Below are 13,100 nucleotides of genomic sequence, written 5' to 3' on the forward strand. Positions count from 1 at the left end.
GCGGTGAAGCGGGGCAATCCTGCTTTGTTGCGAGGCGTCGGTTGAGGATTCGAGCCGGGGCCAGCTGACTAGTGAAAGTGACGTAGGCCGGATGAGAACAACAACCAACGTTTAGCAGGTCGGGAGAGTTTTGAGCTTCGTTTATTCCTGGTTAAGTTTCAAAGGTTAAATGGTTGCACCTTGTAAGAAGATCAACTGGGAATTGATCGAAAGGAAGTGGTTCTATAATCTTGTGGAAATAGCAATGCGCCTCGCCGACAGCTTGGCACAGAAAGAAGGCAATGCAAAAAAGGCCTGCTTTTCCTGGATCCTCCTAGAGGACCAGCTCCAACACTTTACCAAGATTCCTCCCTCCATAGTAGGCTGCCATGCTGGCTAGCCTGGTTCGCAGAGGCAAGCATGGCATGGGAAATGGTGGCTTGCTTGGGCATCAAGTTCATGCCTTTACCCATCACCCAATAACCAGCCGGGTCTCACAAATCATCACCACAAAAATGGGGCGTCCCTTGTGGAACATTCTCGAGATGCCACCAGGCCGGGAGCTGGGTAACGTCCAAGGTCCCAACGACTTCGCTATCAGCCAACATGGCTGTTTGCTACTTCCCGCCGTTTCGAGCAGTCACCAGACGATGAGGCCTCCAAGGATGGCTGGCTTTGGTTGCCTTTTCCCTAACTTGACAAACCCCCGGCCTCGCTCTGAAAGACCTACGGTTGAGGCGTTTTGCTCAGTGTGCCATGGTTTATCGAGGGTTCTCCGGCAACCCGACAGACTTCTTGGAGGGGTAATGGAGCTGAGGTGATGGCGCCTAATGACGCAGCTAAAAGTGGCGGTGCCATGAACTGAGGGGTTAAATTTGAGGAGGCTGGGGCCCGGGAAGACCGGGTGGTGGCAACAATCGAGCTCCAAACCCCACTGCCAAGTCCAGGAGGACCCTTGAAGCTGCCGCATATTGGATCGTGACTCGAATGACGTTGCATTCGAGTGGCTCATTATCGTGGCTGTGAGCGACGGAAAGAGGCGCAACCTGAACACTTCCTATACGACCTGCAGAAGTGATCTTGTCACGAGTTTGCGGCTCGCCCAATTAAACCCCACGAATTCTGTCAGCCCTACAAGTAAAACGGCATGATGCCTTGTCATTGTGTATGTGTATTTGACGGTGTCACACATACACTGGCGACACTCTTCTTCCGAGCGAGGCTTTGGCCAGGAGTCGCATTACTAGTGTTCTCACGACAATTTCTCAGACGTGAAAAGTCGATATCGGCGCTGCTAACTTATACTCGGTTGAGTTGCAGCTAGTAAGACTTATATGACTACAGCGAGATGGACGATTGATATGAGGACTAGCCATCCTGGAGACCCACAAACATATGATGGAAAGACGATAATTCATTGCTGGGCAGAATCGTGGGAAACAACATCGGATCGTTGTCTTTGAGCGTAGAAGAGACGTGTGCTAAAAGCTCACCCATCTCGACACTTTTTGCCCTCGGCGCATGTTGTTCGTGGGGGGAAACGGGATGCGTCTTGCTACGGTGATATCCGTATACTCTTGGCTAACACCATCAATACCGAATAGGATATTGGGTAGGTGAGATCGCAATTCATATCCAGGTCTCCTGTATCAGCTACAGGTCGCCAACACCCTTGTTGTACTCAACTCCTCACTCAAACCGCTGGAGGGAAAAATTTTAATCTATGGAGTATGGTAAGGAGGTACATGTTCATGAATCGACTCACCTTTGGACTGTATCAACTTTTCAGCCAACGTATCTCTGCTCCATGATTCAACCACCAGTACTTCTGGCGTCGTAGCTCTAACGTACTCGGAAATATCCGCCAGTCCAACCTTACAGAGAACCTCATACACACCCCACGTGTCCTGGTCATGGCACAATCATCAACCAGTGCGCGCACCTGGTCCAGAGTCCAAATACAAGCTAGCAGCATCACTCTGGTGCAAATCTTGGCCGAGACCTCGATCCAATCTATACTGACGGCCCCAGCCGCCTGTCTCATCTCAATAATAGGCTTCAGCGCCTGATAGCTCTAACTGTCAAAATTATACGCCTCCGTCAACGCAACCGCCATCAACCTCGCCACCTCGGCCTTCTCCTCGCACTTTCAGTGTCTCCTTGATGCACTCCCTCACTCTGGGGCCTCCTGACGTCGGCATCGCTTCCTGCTGTCATGTAATAAACCCAAACATGTTATATGGGATTGTAAATACCGCTGCAGTAGAGCAGGGTAGCAACCATATCAGTTTATTAGACGGCAACACCGCTCATACAACTCCTGCTCCAATAATGTCGGATATTATAATGCGAACATTCTGGGCCATTCAAAGATAAAGCAGATCACAATTCGTCAGCTGCGGTCCTTACAATGCACCTTGGTCGATTCCATGAACCCAAGCGCGCACATATTAAGCATGCCCACCCTCATGATCCATCCCGTCTGCCTCAACTGAATGATCCTGACATTCCCCAGTTGCAAGAACACCACTCTATTCACTTTCTAGTTGTGAGTACACAAACAAACTGCTTTGGGTATGGAAAATCTGCGGCCTTGAAGTTGTAGTAGCAGAGTGGATGGGGAAGGTGTTCCATACCACACTGATGATAGCAGCTAGCGTGAAATTCCTGGACCCAGATGCTCATCTTCGAGTGTGGACATAACAAAAGGGCTTGCATCATCTGCATGGCAGGTTGCTCAATTACCTGAGCAAGATTATAGCCTGCCGCCATACTTGCCACGTGTTGGTGTGCTAATCGGTCGTTTTGTCATTCGTGGAACTCATCATGCAATGGCACAGTATTGCATCTCCAACAATCTGTCAAGCACCTACTGCACAACCATTTTCACGCAAACAGTCCCCAGAAAGGAATGGTTTGTACCAACTCCAATTTCATTTTGTGTAGTTTCCTATTAGTACATAAACATCCAGTGCAGCAATAGCTTTTTTTGGTTTCTCTTGATTGCCGTGGAAAGTAAAAAAATATCAAGTCTAGTGCAGGCCGCCCCTTCCTTTCTGAGTTTCCCCATATGCGACTTTCGCGACCATGCCATGAGACATGTAAACCACTTGATGAAACTGTTGTGTGTGAAAAAAAAGATCGCCGAGTCTTCGATGAGAACATTGAGTCATACTTTTATCTAGCAATAACAATGTCGCTGTGCTGCCCTGGAGACGTGGACCGCAAGTAAAAGAGGAGAAAGTACGACGGGGGGTGATTGGTGTGTAGACATGCTGAAGGATCCAGCCAGACGAAGTAGGGAAGCCAACATGCCAACCTAGAAAGGCAAATAGCCACCCACGTCCAGGCCTTGCGAGGCTCTTAAGCCCCTAGATCATCTGTCGTCTTTGCTCGATCATTATGGAAGCCACCATCCTGCTGGTGCATCTCATATGTAGCTCATCGGCTCATAAATGGAGTCGTGCTAGATGTGTCGTCATGCCAAAGTAAAACAAAATAAAACATCTCGGGAACCAGGATGGCCGTCGCACATCACGCTAGGCAAGTTCACCAGCATCTTTCCGCAGACAGCACAACCAGGTCCAAAAATTCTGTCATTGACAGGAAGTGCCCGTTCCAAGTCGAAACCCCAGAACGTTGGCATCAAGTCCAAGAATTATTCCGTAGCGTAAGCGTAATGATAGAGTCCTCATCATCAGATGCTGACATTCATCGGCACTCCATCTGGACCAAGTACAAAGCCCATCGAGCTCGTCGAGAGCTATCCGTCTGCCTCATCTTATATCTGTTGTTAATCACGTTGTCAGATGCGCCCGGGTCATGTTGGAAAGACCGCATCCAACATCTCATGATTTGCAACCCAAAAGCCCACCTATGTCGAATATATCTTGCCAGATCCTTTGCTGGCAAACGCTCATAGACAGTGGGGTGTCATATTTCGTATTCATATCAAGAAGTGGATAGAAATCACCGTTTCGCACCTCCGGTACTGCCGCAAAGCACAAACTGCGAAACGCCTGCAAGCACGCTTGCCATTGATGTGTCCTGGACCAGCCTCCCACACATAGTGTCGTAGTACAGGTGCTCAGGCCGGCAGCATACTGCAGTGAAACTAGATCTCAGCTTCAACAGCATCACCAACCCCGTTCGTATATGGTGGTTGATATGGTTGCGCAATTTCCTCGTGAGTGCCATTGGTAAGGGGCGCCGCCTCACCGTTGACGCCGGTTGTGTGCTGGCCAACCTTGGCCGAATCTCTTCCAGGTGCAGCACTGCCCAAGTCCGAGGCACCCATAGCGCCACTAGGCGAAAACTCGGGCACTTCGGCAGACAGCTGAGACTCTCCCACGGGAGCTTGGCTATGGACACCATTCATGCCATTGATGCCGTTGCCCATGGCCTGTACATACGTGGCTCCATTCATGTAAGGAGCGAACTGAGCGTCAACACCGTTCGGGGAGAACATGGGAGGAGAGTCCAAGGGGTAAGCTCCGTGTGTGGCTGCTTGGTAGAGGCCATACGCGTGTCTGCTATAGTAATAGCAGTTCGAAGGGCCGTTATCATAATTGACTGACTCATGTCGTTGCCCCGGGGGATAAACCCACGCTTCCCAACCATGTCTTCGGCGAAGTCGTGTGCGATTGTCGTCAGCACCAATGACAATCTCAACTTCTGGGTTGTCCTCACATGCGACGCGGATCACATCGATGTTGGTCGTCATATTCTGCATGCGTCTGAACCCGGCGATAACTTCGATAAACACGAAACCCTGAGAATCCATGTGCCTTCTAAGAAAAGTATCCTTGCACAAATTATCAACTGAGAAATAGAACTCGAGCTGGCCCTTGACTAGATCCAGAATACTGCTGCCATCGGTGAAGCCGTAGGGGGCTCCGTACGAGGGGAAGTTGCTAGCCGGATGCAGCGACATGTCGTATTGATTGCTACTGGTCTGGGCGGGGGAAATTCGAGCGCCACTGGTTTGTGGCTGTCTAAAATAGTTGGATGACGTCGAGTTATGGCGGTTCGATCCACGATGGCCATGGCCAGTGTTGGGACCAGGGTATTGATTGCCAAATAGCACCGCAAAGTTGGCAGGGTACGAGTTCTGGCGGGGAGGCATGCCAAAAGACTGGCCGCTTGCACTATAAGCGGGGTGATGACCATTCGCCCCTTGGTGGTTACCTCGACCTCGGTTCCCACCTCGTGACCGAGAACCGCCCTCATTACGGTTGTTGGAATGGTGCTTTGACTCCTTCGCACTGGGGAACAGGGACTCCTTGGACTGATCAGCTACCCAAGAGCTCGACTCGATGCGTAAATCCGATCCAGTTGGGGCCCCGGAAGACTGCTGCTGATTTAGTGCGGAACCGTTGGACTCTCCTTGGCTCTGCTTGGAAAGCCCATCCTTGCCATTAATCTGTTATACAGATGGATTAGTCATTGAAAAATCACGTTGAGCACCACTTTAGGGCTGGAGCAGGCAACTAACCGATGGAGATGGATCAGCAGAAGATTTGACAGCTTCGGCAGTCATTCCAGCTGAGGACTTGTTCATTTCTCGGGCTCCTGAGTTGTCCACCGAAGCCCTGTTGACCATGTGCGACGCAGCTGAAGCAGCCTGTCCGTTTACTGCGCCATCATGAGAACCACCGGCAGACTTCATCGCCGCTGCTTGTGATCTGTCCACAGACGAACCGCTAGCGTGATTACCGCGAACTCCAGTATCCCGTCCGCCCCGAGAGCCGGCTGGACGACCGCCACGTCCGCCTCGAGTCGGCAGCGGGGTCTGAAAATTCACAGTCGGGACATATGGTACAGGCACCCACTTTGTCTTCTCTTTTGGACCCGACTCTTCCTTGGTCTCCTCTTTCTCCTGCGGCTTGTCCGTCTTGTCCTGAGCCTTGGATCCAGTGATTGCGGACTCGACAGTTGGCCACAAGTGTACATCCGACACAACAGGCAGCGGCTCGCCGACTCGCCTTTCGCCCTTATCACCTATGCGGCTTCCCCGAGGCGCGGATCTGCGCCCGGCCTGGTCGCTACCATCACGCACCGGCTCGTTTCCTCTTCTCTGACTCTTGACTCCATTAGGAGCCGGCCTACCGTGCGAGATCGTGCTTTCAGCGTCGTTGTTCAGGGCAGGTCTAGACTTCGCTTCCACGGAGCTGAATAAGGCGGTCGTAGCCGGGGAGGCGTTGCCCCCAGCCGTCGCGGCCCGGGAAGGTGTGGATGACTGAGCCGGCGTTGACTTCTGCTGCAAGGCCGCTCGTTGTGTCCAGGGATTTACTGCTGGAATGGGAGCTTCAGACAATTCAACCTTTGGTGCCTCGGAATCCTTATCCTTCTCGACGGACGGATCTTGTTCCAGATCCTTGTCTCCTCGTGCTTTCTTGGATTTCCTGGACTTCTTGGTCTCGACGATGTCGGAAGAACGTGTAGAAGAAGAGTTCGGGCCCATACCCCGTCTCTCGGTGCTTGGGACCCAAGTATCTGCGACTTGTTTGGTCTCCTGGACTATAGGCTGAGAGGCTTCCTCGGGTGCAATCTCAGCGGAGGACTCCTCTTCCTTGGCTGGCTGCATGGTCGATCCCGCATTGCTCTTGCTCGATGACTCTGAGGGCTCCACAGCGTTCTCGTTCGCATCGTTGTCATTCGATGTAGTTGACGCAGCCACCGAAGGGGTGTTCGTCGTGGTACCGACTGTACCAACTTGACTCTGACTGCTCGTGGTTGATGCAGCCTGGCTCGATACTGACTGCGGCGCCGCAGGCTTGGCCGTGAACTGGCCTTTAGCCGCTTGGGCATAGGAAAACGGAGTAGACATGATCTCTGTTGCACTTCGGAATCGAAGTCGAGGTTTGCGCCTGGTGCTGTAGAAACTGCTCTTCCCGCGTACACCTTCGCACCAGGGATCACAAGGACAGGTGACCCAAATCACACCTCACTCTTCAAGGCGAGCCTCCACGAAAGCCAAAAGGCTAGGGCTCGTCACCGCGATGGGCAGACTATCGGTTCTTTGTGACGTTCGGTCAAGATGATTGGCCAGTCGAATGGAACACTGAGATGTGTTCACGTCAGCTCCTGACTCGGATTCGAGACGTTGCCCTGAGATAGGTGGACAATAGGTCAAATCTTCGAGGGCCAAACCAATCGCAATGGAAAAATAATTCCCAAGTCGAAGAGGGTGGTGAGTGCGGGGTGAAACCACAAGCCAATTGCAGGCTGCAACGAGCTTGGAGAATTGGTTGCGCAAGGGCTGGAAAAACGGAAGGAGCCTGGAATTTTTCTGCTAATGGAGTTAGGGTCTGTGACGATAAAAAGCCTGGAGAGGCTCAGGGAATTGTCTTCGGCGCGGAGGGCGGAGGTGTAAAGGACGAAGGATTTGTGGTCAAAAGTATTACAGAAATGCCAGATTCAAAAACAAAAGTAAAATCAACCTGATGGAAAATGACTGTTGCTTGCCCAACGGGTTGGTGAATCGTACCGACGTGGCCTCGGAAGGACGGCAGATGCCAGGAAGAGAGAAGTCACCATAGGACGACGTGCCCAAGTCCCAAGCGTTCCTGGAATTCTCGAGCGAGGGGACCAGGAGCAGCTCGGACCGTCGGAGTCGATGTGCAAAAGTCGACAAGAGAGCTGTGCCAGGCGCTCGTCGAACAATCGAGGAATCGGGACGACGATGGAGGGGGAGGTGGGGAAGGGGGACAAGGTAACAAGTGAAGAGGCGGACTGACTGTCTTGCGTTCGATGGCGCTTCTTACTTCTGCTTCTGCTGCTGTCTCAGCTTTGTCCGGAGACCACCAGAGAACGTTTGACAGAGAGGTAGGGAAGGCTATCGAAAAGAGAGAGAAGGATTGTGTGTGTGGTGTGCGGCGGGTATGATTTTGTGTGCAAATCGGAAAAAATTATTTTTTTCTTGCTGGTTCAAGTTTCGCTGTCTGCCCTGGGAGCCGACGACAATTTTTTGATGGGACCCTCTTCACCACTATCGATGGACAGTGACGGATCCGCAGTGAATTGGGTAATAAACTAGGTGAATGGAGGGGCTCGCATGCAAATGGAGGAGGAAAAAATAGCCCACGGCCTAGCGCTAGTTGCCTTTGAGGGCAATGACGGAGGGGAACATGGAAAAACGGAAAACTGCCGGTACGTTTTTTTTTTGATTCTGATACTGAGTTTCTCATTCCCCATCTCCCAGTAACTTGTGCATTGCGCAAATGCAAGCACTCACTCCCTCGAGGTGATTTTGCTCATTGATGCCCTCAAGCCCTGAAGCCTTGGATGTTCACTTTCTTTTACTCTATGGCCGTCCATTGGGCCAGGGAAGCGATGCTTTAGTATGCCGGTTTATGATTAATAATGTCACCTTTGAGGGTGGAGCTCACCCTGTCCGACGCTGATGATGATGCGTGAATATGAACCAGCTATGGAGAAGTTGATCGGATGCAGTTGGATCATGAATTCACCAGCACATGACATGATGCAATTGCTTGCTTCGCATGATGATATTGAGCCTGCTGGAACTATTAATGGACACCCATGAATCTAGATTTCAAAATTATCTTCCCACGTTGTGTGCATTTTGCCGCCAGATGGGCGTAGCAAGGTTAGATGCACCCGGAACCCGAGTGAACTTGCTTCTCCACGTTGCAGCGATTGCGACTCACAAGCGCCGTTTGCTACTATCCATTATGTTATGACGTGAAGAATCTGCTACACATTTTTGGTCACTAAACTTGCGGAGTACTTGTTGCCCACTGATGAATGAATACCACCAAATCGGTGAGCGGAGCAGTGATTCATATTACAATGCTTCCGTCTTACACATGAGGGGGTCGATGTGGACGCTGGCTTTGTCCGAACATTTACAAAGTATTTTTAAACTCAGAGTACAACAAAGCGGGACTCAAATCTTGGAAGCCGAGGCAGCACACATTTTGATTAGCAAGGCATCCCGAGCCCATGATCCTCCTGCCTCGCTTTTGTGTAAAGTTGATGTTGTGAAGGTTATGTCATACATGACCCAGATGCTCGATGTCACATCTCCAGGCTGATGTACACCCTGTCATGTCATTGATTCTACCATTGAAAACATTGAAAGACGGCAATGATTGAGATCATATTTGAAGTGTATCTCATTTGCTCAAGTCGTTTTACGCTTAGTCTAAAAGTAGTTGGCCATTCTATTATCTCTACTGGGGTCGCACTAGTGCATTAGTCAATGGCGGAAATAATTTTACCACATGCAGGCCGGTCATTCGACAAGTGCATACCGGTTCCCTACTTAGCAGTCTGGTAGAAGTAGAAGCCAACACTTGACGATGCAATGGACGTGCCCACATGCCCCAGGAACAAGTTTCCATTTACCAAGGAGAACCTTGGTCTACTGTAAACTAAATTTATTTAAAGCCCAGCCAGTTTTCCAGGTCAAGTCGAATTACACAACCCTTCCAACTTTTTCTAGCCTTCGTGTTATTCTACCGTCCTAGTTTACCTGACGCGGACTCCATGGTCGCTTATTGGTGAATTTTCGAGTAATCTCAGGTTGTGTTTGCTGGTCTCGGACACGACCCTAGATATATCACGAACGTATCACCTTGAAGCCCGTCGTCAGGATCTCAAACTCTAATTTGGAGATGAGAGATCTGGGCCGCAAAACAACGTGGTTTTGGCAGAACGCACGGTATGTAATTGGTACGGGACTTCCCATCTGCTTAACCTCGGCCGTGTCACAGTGCATCGTTCCAGGCTGAGACGACAAATCTGGCTGGCCTTGTTTCCTCTCGTGGCCCGTCTGCCATGATCCCAGAGAACTGCGCCAAGGTTTACATATTTGGCATAAGTGCTCAGGTACAATTCCAACACACATACACTGATATACAGGACTAACTCTGTGGTGGGAACAGGCCACACTTTTTGGCCTGCCACTTCGATTGGAAGGCATGCATTAACCCCACATTTCGAGAGGTTGGACTCTTGGTAGGTCTCTTCTTGAATTCGGCAAATGTCACAAGGGGCGATCTTGGACTGCGTGCGCAGCCCCTGCTTGACAAAATGAGGCGACTCGTGATAACTGTATCTTCGCTGCTCAACAGGCCTAACCGGTTACCCACGCGGCAGCCCTCCGCGCCCCAAACGTTGTGGCGAGACGCAGACCATTTGAGCCCATCGGGAAATAACTGACTAGGTACCAGGCAAGACAGGCGAGCTGGATGAATGCCGATATCAATGTCAGAAATGTACTTCGGAGCTACGAGATATCAGTATTTCAGCCTTGTGCGCGCCACAGCAACAATATGATATGATTGACTCACACCGAGGGAGAAGAATAAGGTCAAAAAGATGGACCCGAAATAGGCTGCCGTGAAAGGCAGACGGTTTCCAGACAGCAGGTGCCGGACGTAAGTCATAGGGCCCATCACAGCCCCAAATGAACAGAGGAACAGAATGGAGCCGAAGGACCATCTGAAGCAAACATTATTAGCATTGCGACAGTAAGGATTGCATGTCAACAGGCAATGGACAGGCGATGTCGCAACAGGGGTTAAGAGAGGCTCAAGGGTTATCTCCATATGGTTGATCACCCGTGGCCCATGCAAGATCGGCCGCATATGCAGAGCGGCTCGTTGCATAGGAGCCCGGGACTTGGAGGGCGATAACGGTATAGCCAGTGAGCTGTGCCTATATTGGTCACGAGGACAGGCCAACAAAGATGGTGTGAAGGCTGGCAAGGGGTGGGCTCCAAGGACTCACAGAATGGCGAACTTGCGAGGCCGCGGGAATAGAATAGGCCATAGTGCAAAGCAAAGCACGAAGCATGCCAGCGCGGCAATGTTACAGGCACCGAATATCAACATGCGGTCCCATCGACTCACTATGACAAGATCGAGATTTTGGGTCAGCCTTGCGACAGTGGGGGATAATAATTGACCATGTGCAAATGTGAGACATGTTACGCAGTGGTCTACTTTACCTAACATGCGCAGCACATGGTTGCCTTCAGGGCACACTGCAGGGAAATTGAGACGGGGCGGCGATTCGAAGACGGACGCAGTAAAGGAAACGGATGCTGCACTCACGTACGAACCATCCTTCTTCTTCTTCGCGACGATTGCTTGCCGGCAGAGGGGCACCCGCGCCCTCTACCGTCGGAAGCTGAACATACCCACGGTCGCCAAAGGGATTCAGCGATTTGATGGACGAGAGCAACCCCGACTGCTGGTTGGTATTGACGGGCATGTCTGGTTCGCGACGGGACCAGCCCAGCGAGTTCATGGACTCTCGAAATGATGTCGAAGCCATGATGTTTTGGTGTGTATTCTCCTCGTCTCGTGTCCGCAGCTCTTCTGGCAGTTGCTGCTTTGCCCAAGCCGAAGGCCTAAATTAGTGCGGGTTCGAAGCCTCAGGCGTCCAGTACGTATGCGATTTATGTGTAAACTCCGGCGGGTGGATCGAGGTCGTAATTTGATGGAAATCAGGTGTGTCCGATGACCCTCCCTTAGAGAACAAGTTGGGCAAATGATGAGGCTGTGGGTTGAAAGAAGGATGTGTCGTTGTCGTGTTGAGGGTGTAGACGGGAGGGCGAATACTATTGGTCATAAGCCAAGGTAAGCCTTGCATAGAGTGGGGACGGACGGTTTGAGTGCCGTGGGTTCCGATAGTCCCGAGAGGTGTGTTGCGGCAGGCGCATTCGTGGGTACGAATCAAATAACTATGGGCCGAATGGATCGCTCCAGTTTGTAGCTAGTGGTTGAGTGGAGGCACACCATTACACGAAGCAATGTATATTGAAGAGAAGATGGTTTCCAAGACTTTGGAATTTTACGGCACCTGATCGGAACTCGTGAAGTTTTCTGTCCAGCAATTAGTCAAGGAGGCGGCCCTCAAAATTCGGTTGATGAAGAGTGGAGTGCAGAAATGGTAACCACTTGGGAATGACCTTTAATAACCTGACGCTCTCTACTGATTACTCAAGCAGAGGCGACGGTGGGATGATGGCCTTTTGTCCCGGTTCTTCTCATCAATTCCCTGAAATCACTCGCAAGAGAAGTTATTGTCCGTTTGCTGTGTTATGGGAGAGCTTTCGGTGAAGGCGAGCTTGGAGATTCGCTCGGCAGCTTTTGATCTCGTTGGGGTTCCAAGGATTGGGACGTCTTGCCTCTTAATGCCCCCTGTCAATGAAGAGTGAGAGACGATATTTTGAAGTTCGGCCAACGTCCTACGACTAAAAGGTAGCTTTATTGAGTATCTGTTTCTACGCCAAAATCGGCCTTGTGGCAGATACTTGGTAGCAGCCTGCTGGTCCAACTAATGCCCACGCAATCTTGAGGCCAGACTACCTGAGTAAAATCAGTACTGTCAGTACGGGTCAGTGGTGTGGCCGGGCAAATTCCTCCGCCAACTACATGCTGATGGATGCCATCCATGATACGAGAGCGCTATGCACTTGCAACAAGTAATCGTGTCTCAGATGCTGAAGAAGTCATCTACGCGACACCAAAGCACACAGTTGATCGGAATGGGTGTGTGTGTAAGTGAGTTTTGGGTGGTCGGAGTAGCGGCAAACACGGAGATATTCAATCGCCGGTGCTTCTTCCCCTCATCTGCCTTTGCGGATGTGAGTGGGCGGGCATGGGCAAAACTGGTTTGAACGGGTTTGAACGGACTTGAATGCCGTCCAAAGTCGTGCTCCACGCTCGTGCTTCCGTTTACGTACTTGACGAAGCCATCTTACGCACCGTGCTGGACGGGCGCTATCATCGAGAAACCGCAACCCCCAACTGGTGGAGATAAAACGCTTCATTTGTGATTGGTTGTCAGTACCCTTGCGACTATATGCAATGTTGCCCCATGGATCGTCACCAGCATCAGCGGCATGCCGTTAATAATGTCCCGACCACTCGCTTGGATGCAGATCTGAAGAACAGACCCTAGAAGTGCCGTGCGACTCTCCCCCATTTAGCAACACCGTGTCTAAGGGCCCGACCACTTCAAGTTAATCCTGATTGAAGAAGACTACGCTTGCCATTTTGCGACGAAACGCCATTGCCGCCAGCCAGTATAATGATCCTAACGCTCTCTACTATCAACTGAAGCAGGTAACCTTCAAAAGGCTG

General features: G+C 51.0%; 3 protein-coding genes across 3 annotated transcripts; all 3 read right to left on the reverse strand.

The window, feature by feature from the left end:
• Positions 1-1,076: 1,076 nt before the first annotated feature.
• On the reverse strand, positions 1,077-2,892 carry BCR38DRAFT_430403 (uncharacterized protein). Its single transcript, XM_040860034.1, has one exon. It carries the CDS (start codon positions 2,021-2,023, stop codon positions 1,757-1,759), a length of 267 nt encoding a protein of 88 aa, XP_040717440.1. The 5' UTR covers positions 2,024-2,892; the 3' UTR covers positions 1,077-1,756.
• Positions 2,893-4,093: 1,201 nt separating this feature from the next.
• BCR38DRAFT_484099 (uncharacterized protein) lies at positions 4,094-6,808 on the reverse strand (the record flags this gene model as incomplete). The annotated part of the gene is made up of 2 exons (XM_040863707.1): positions 4,094-5,401; positions 5,474-6,808. 2 exons carry the CDS (start codon positions 6,806-6,808, stop codon positions 4,094-4,096), a joined length of 2,643 nt encoding a protein of 880 aa, XP_040717441.1.
• Positions 6,809-10,081: 3,273 nt separating this feature from the next.
• On the reverse strand, positions 10,082-11,286 carry BCR38DRAFT_484100 (Got1/Sft2-like family-domain-containing protein; the record flags this gene model as incomplete). The annotated part of the gene is made up of 4 exons (XM_040863708.1): positions 10,082-10,234; positions 10,299-10,449; positions 10,738-10,858; positions 11,064-11,286. 4 exons carry the CDS (start codon positions 11,284-11,286, stop codon positions 10,082-10,084), a joined length of 648 nt encoding a protein of 215 aa, XP_040717442.1.
• Positions 11,287-13,100: the final 1,814 nt, after the last annotated feature.

Source organism: Pseudomassariella vexata (genome assembly GCF_002105095.1).
Source record: "Pseudomassariella vexata strain CBS 129021 chromosome Unknown BCR38scaffold_5, whole genome shotgun sequence".
Classification (NCBI taxonomy): domain Eukaryota; kingdom Fungi; phylum Ascomycota; class Sordariomycetes; order Amphisphaeriales; family Pseudomassariaceae; genus Pseudomassariella; species Pseudomassariella vexata.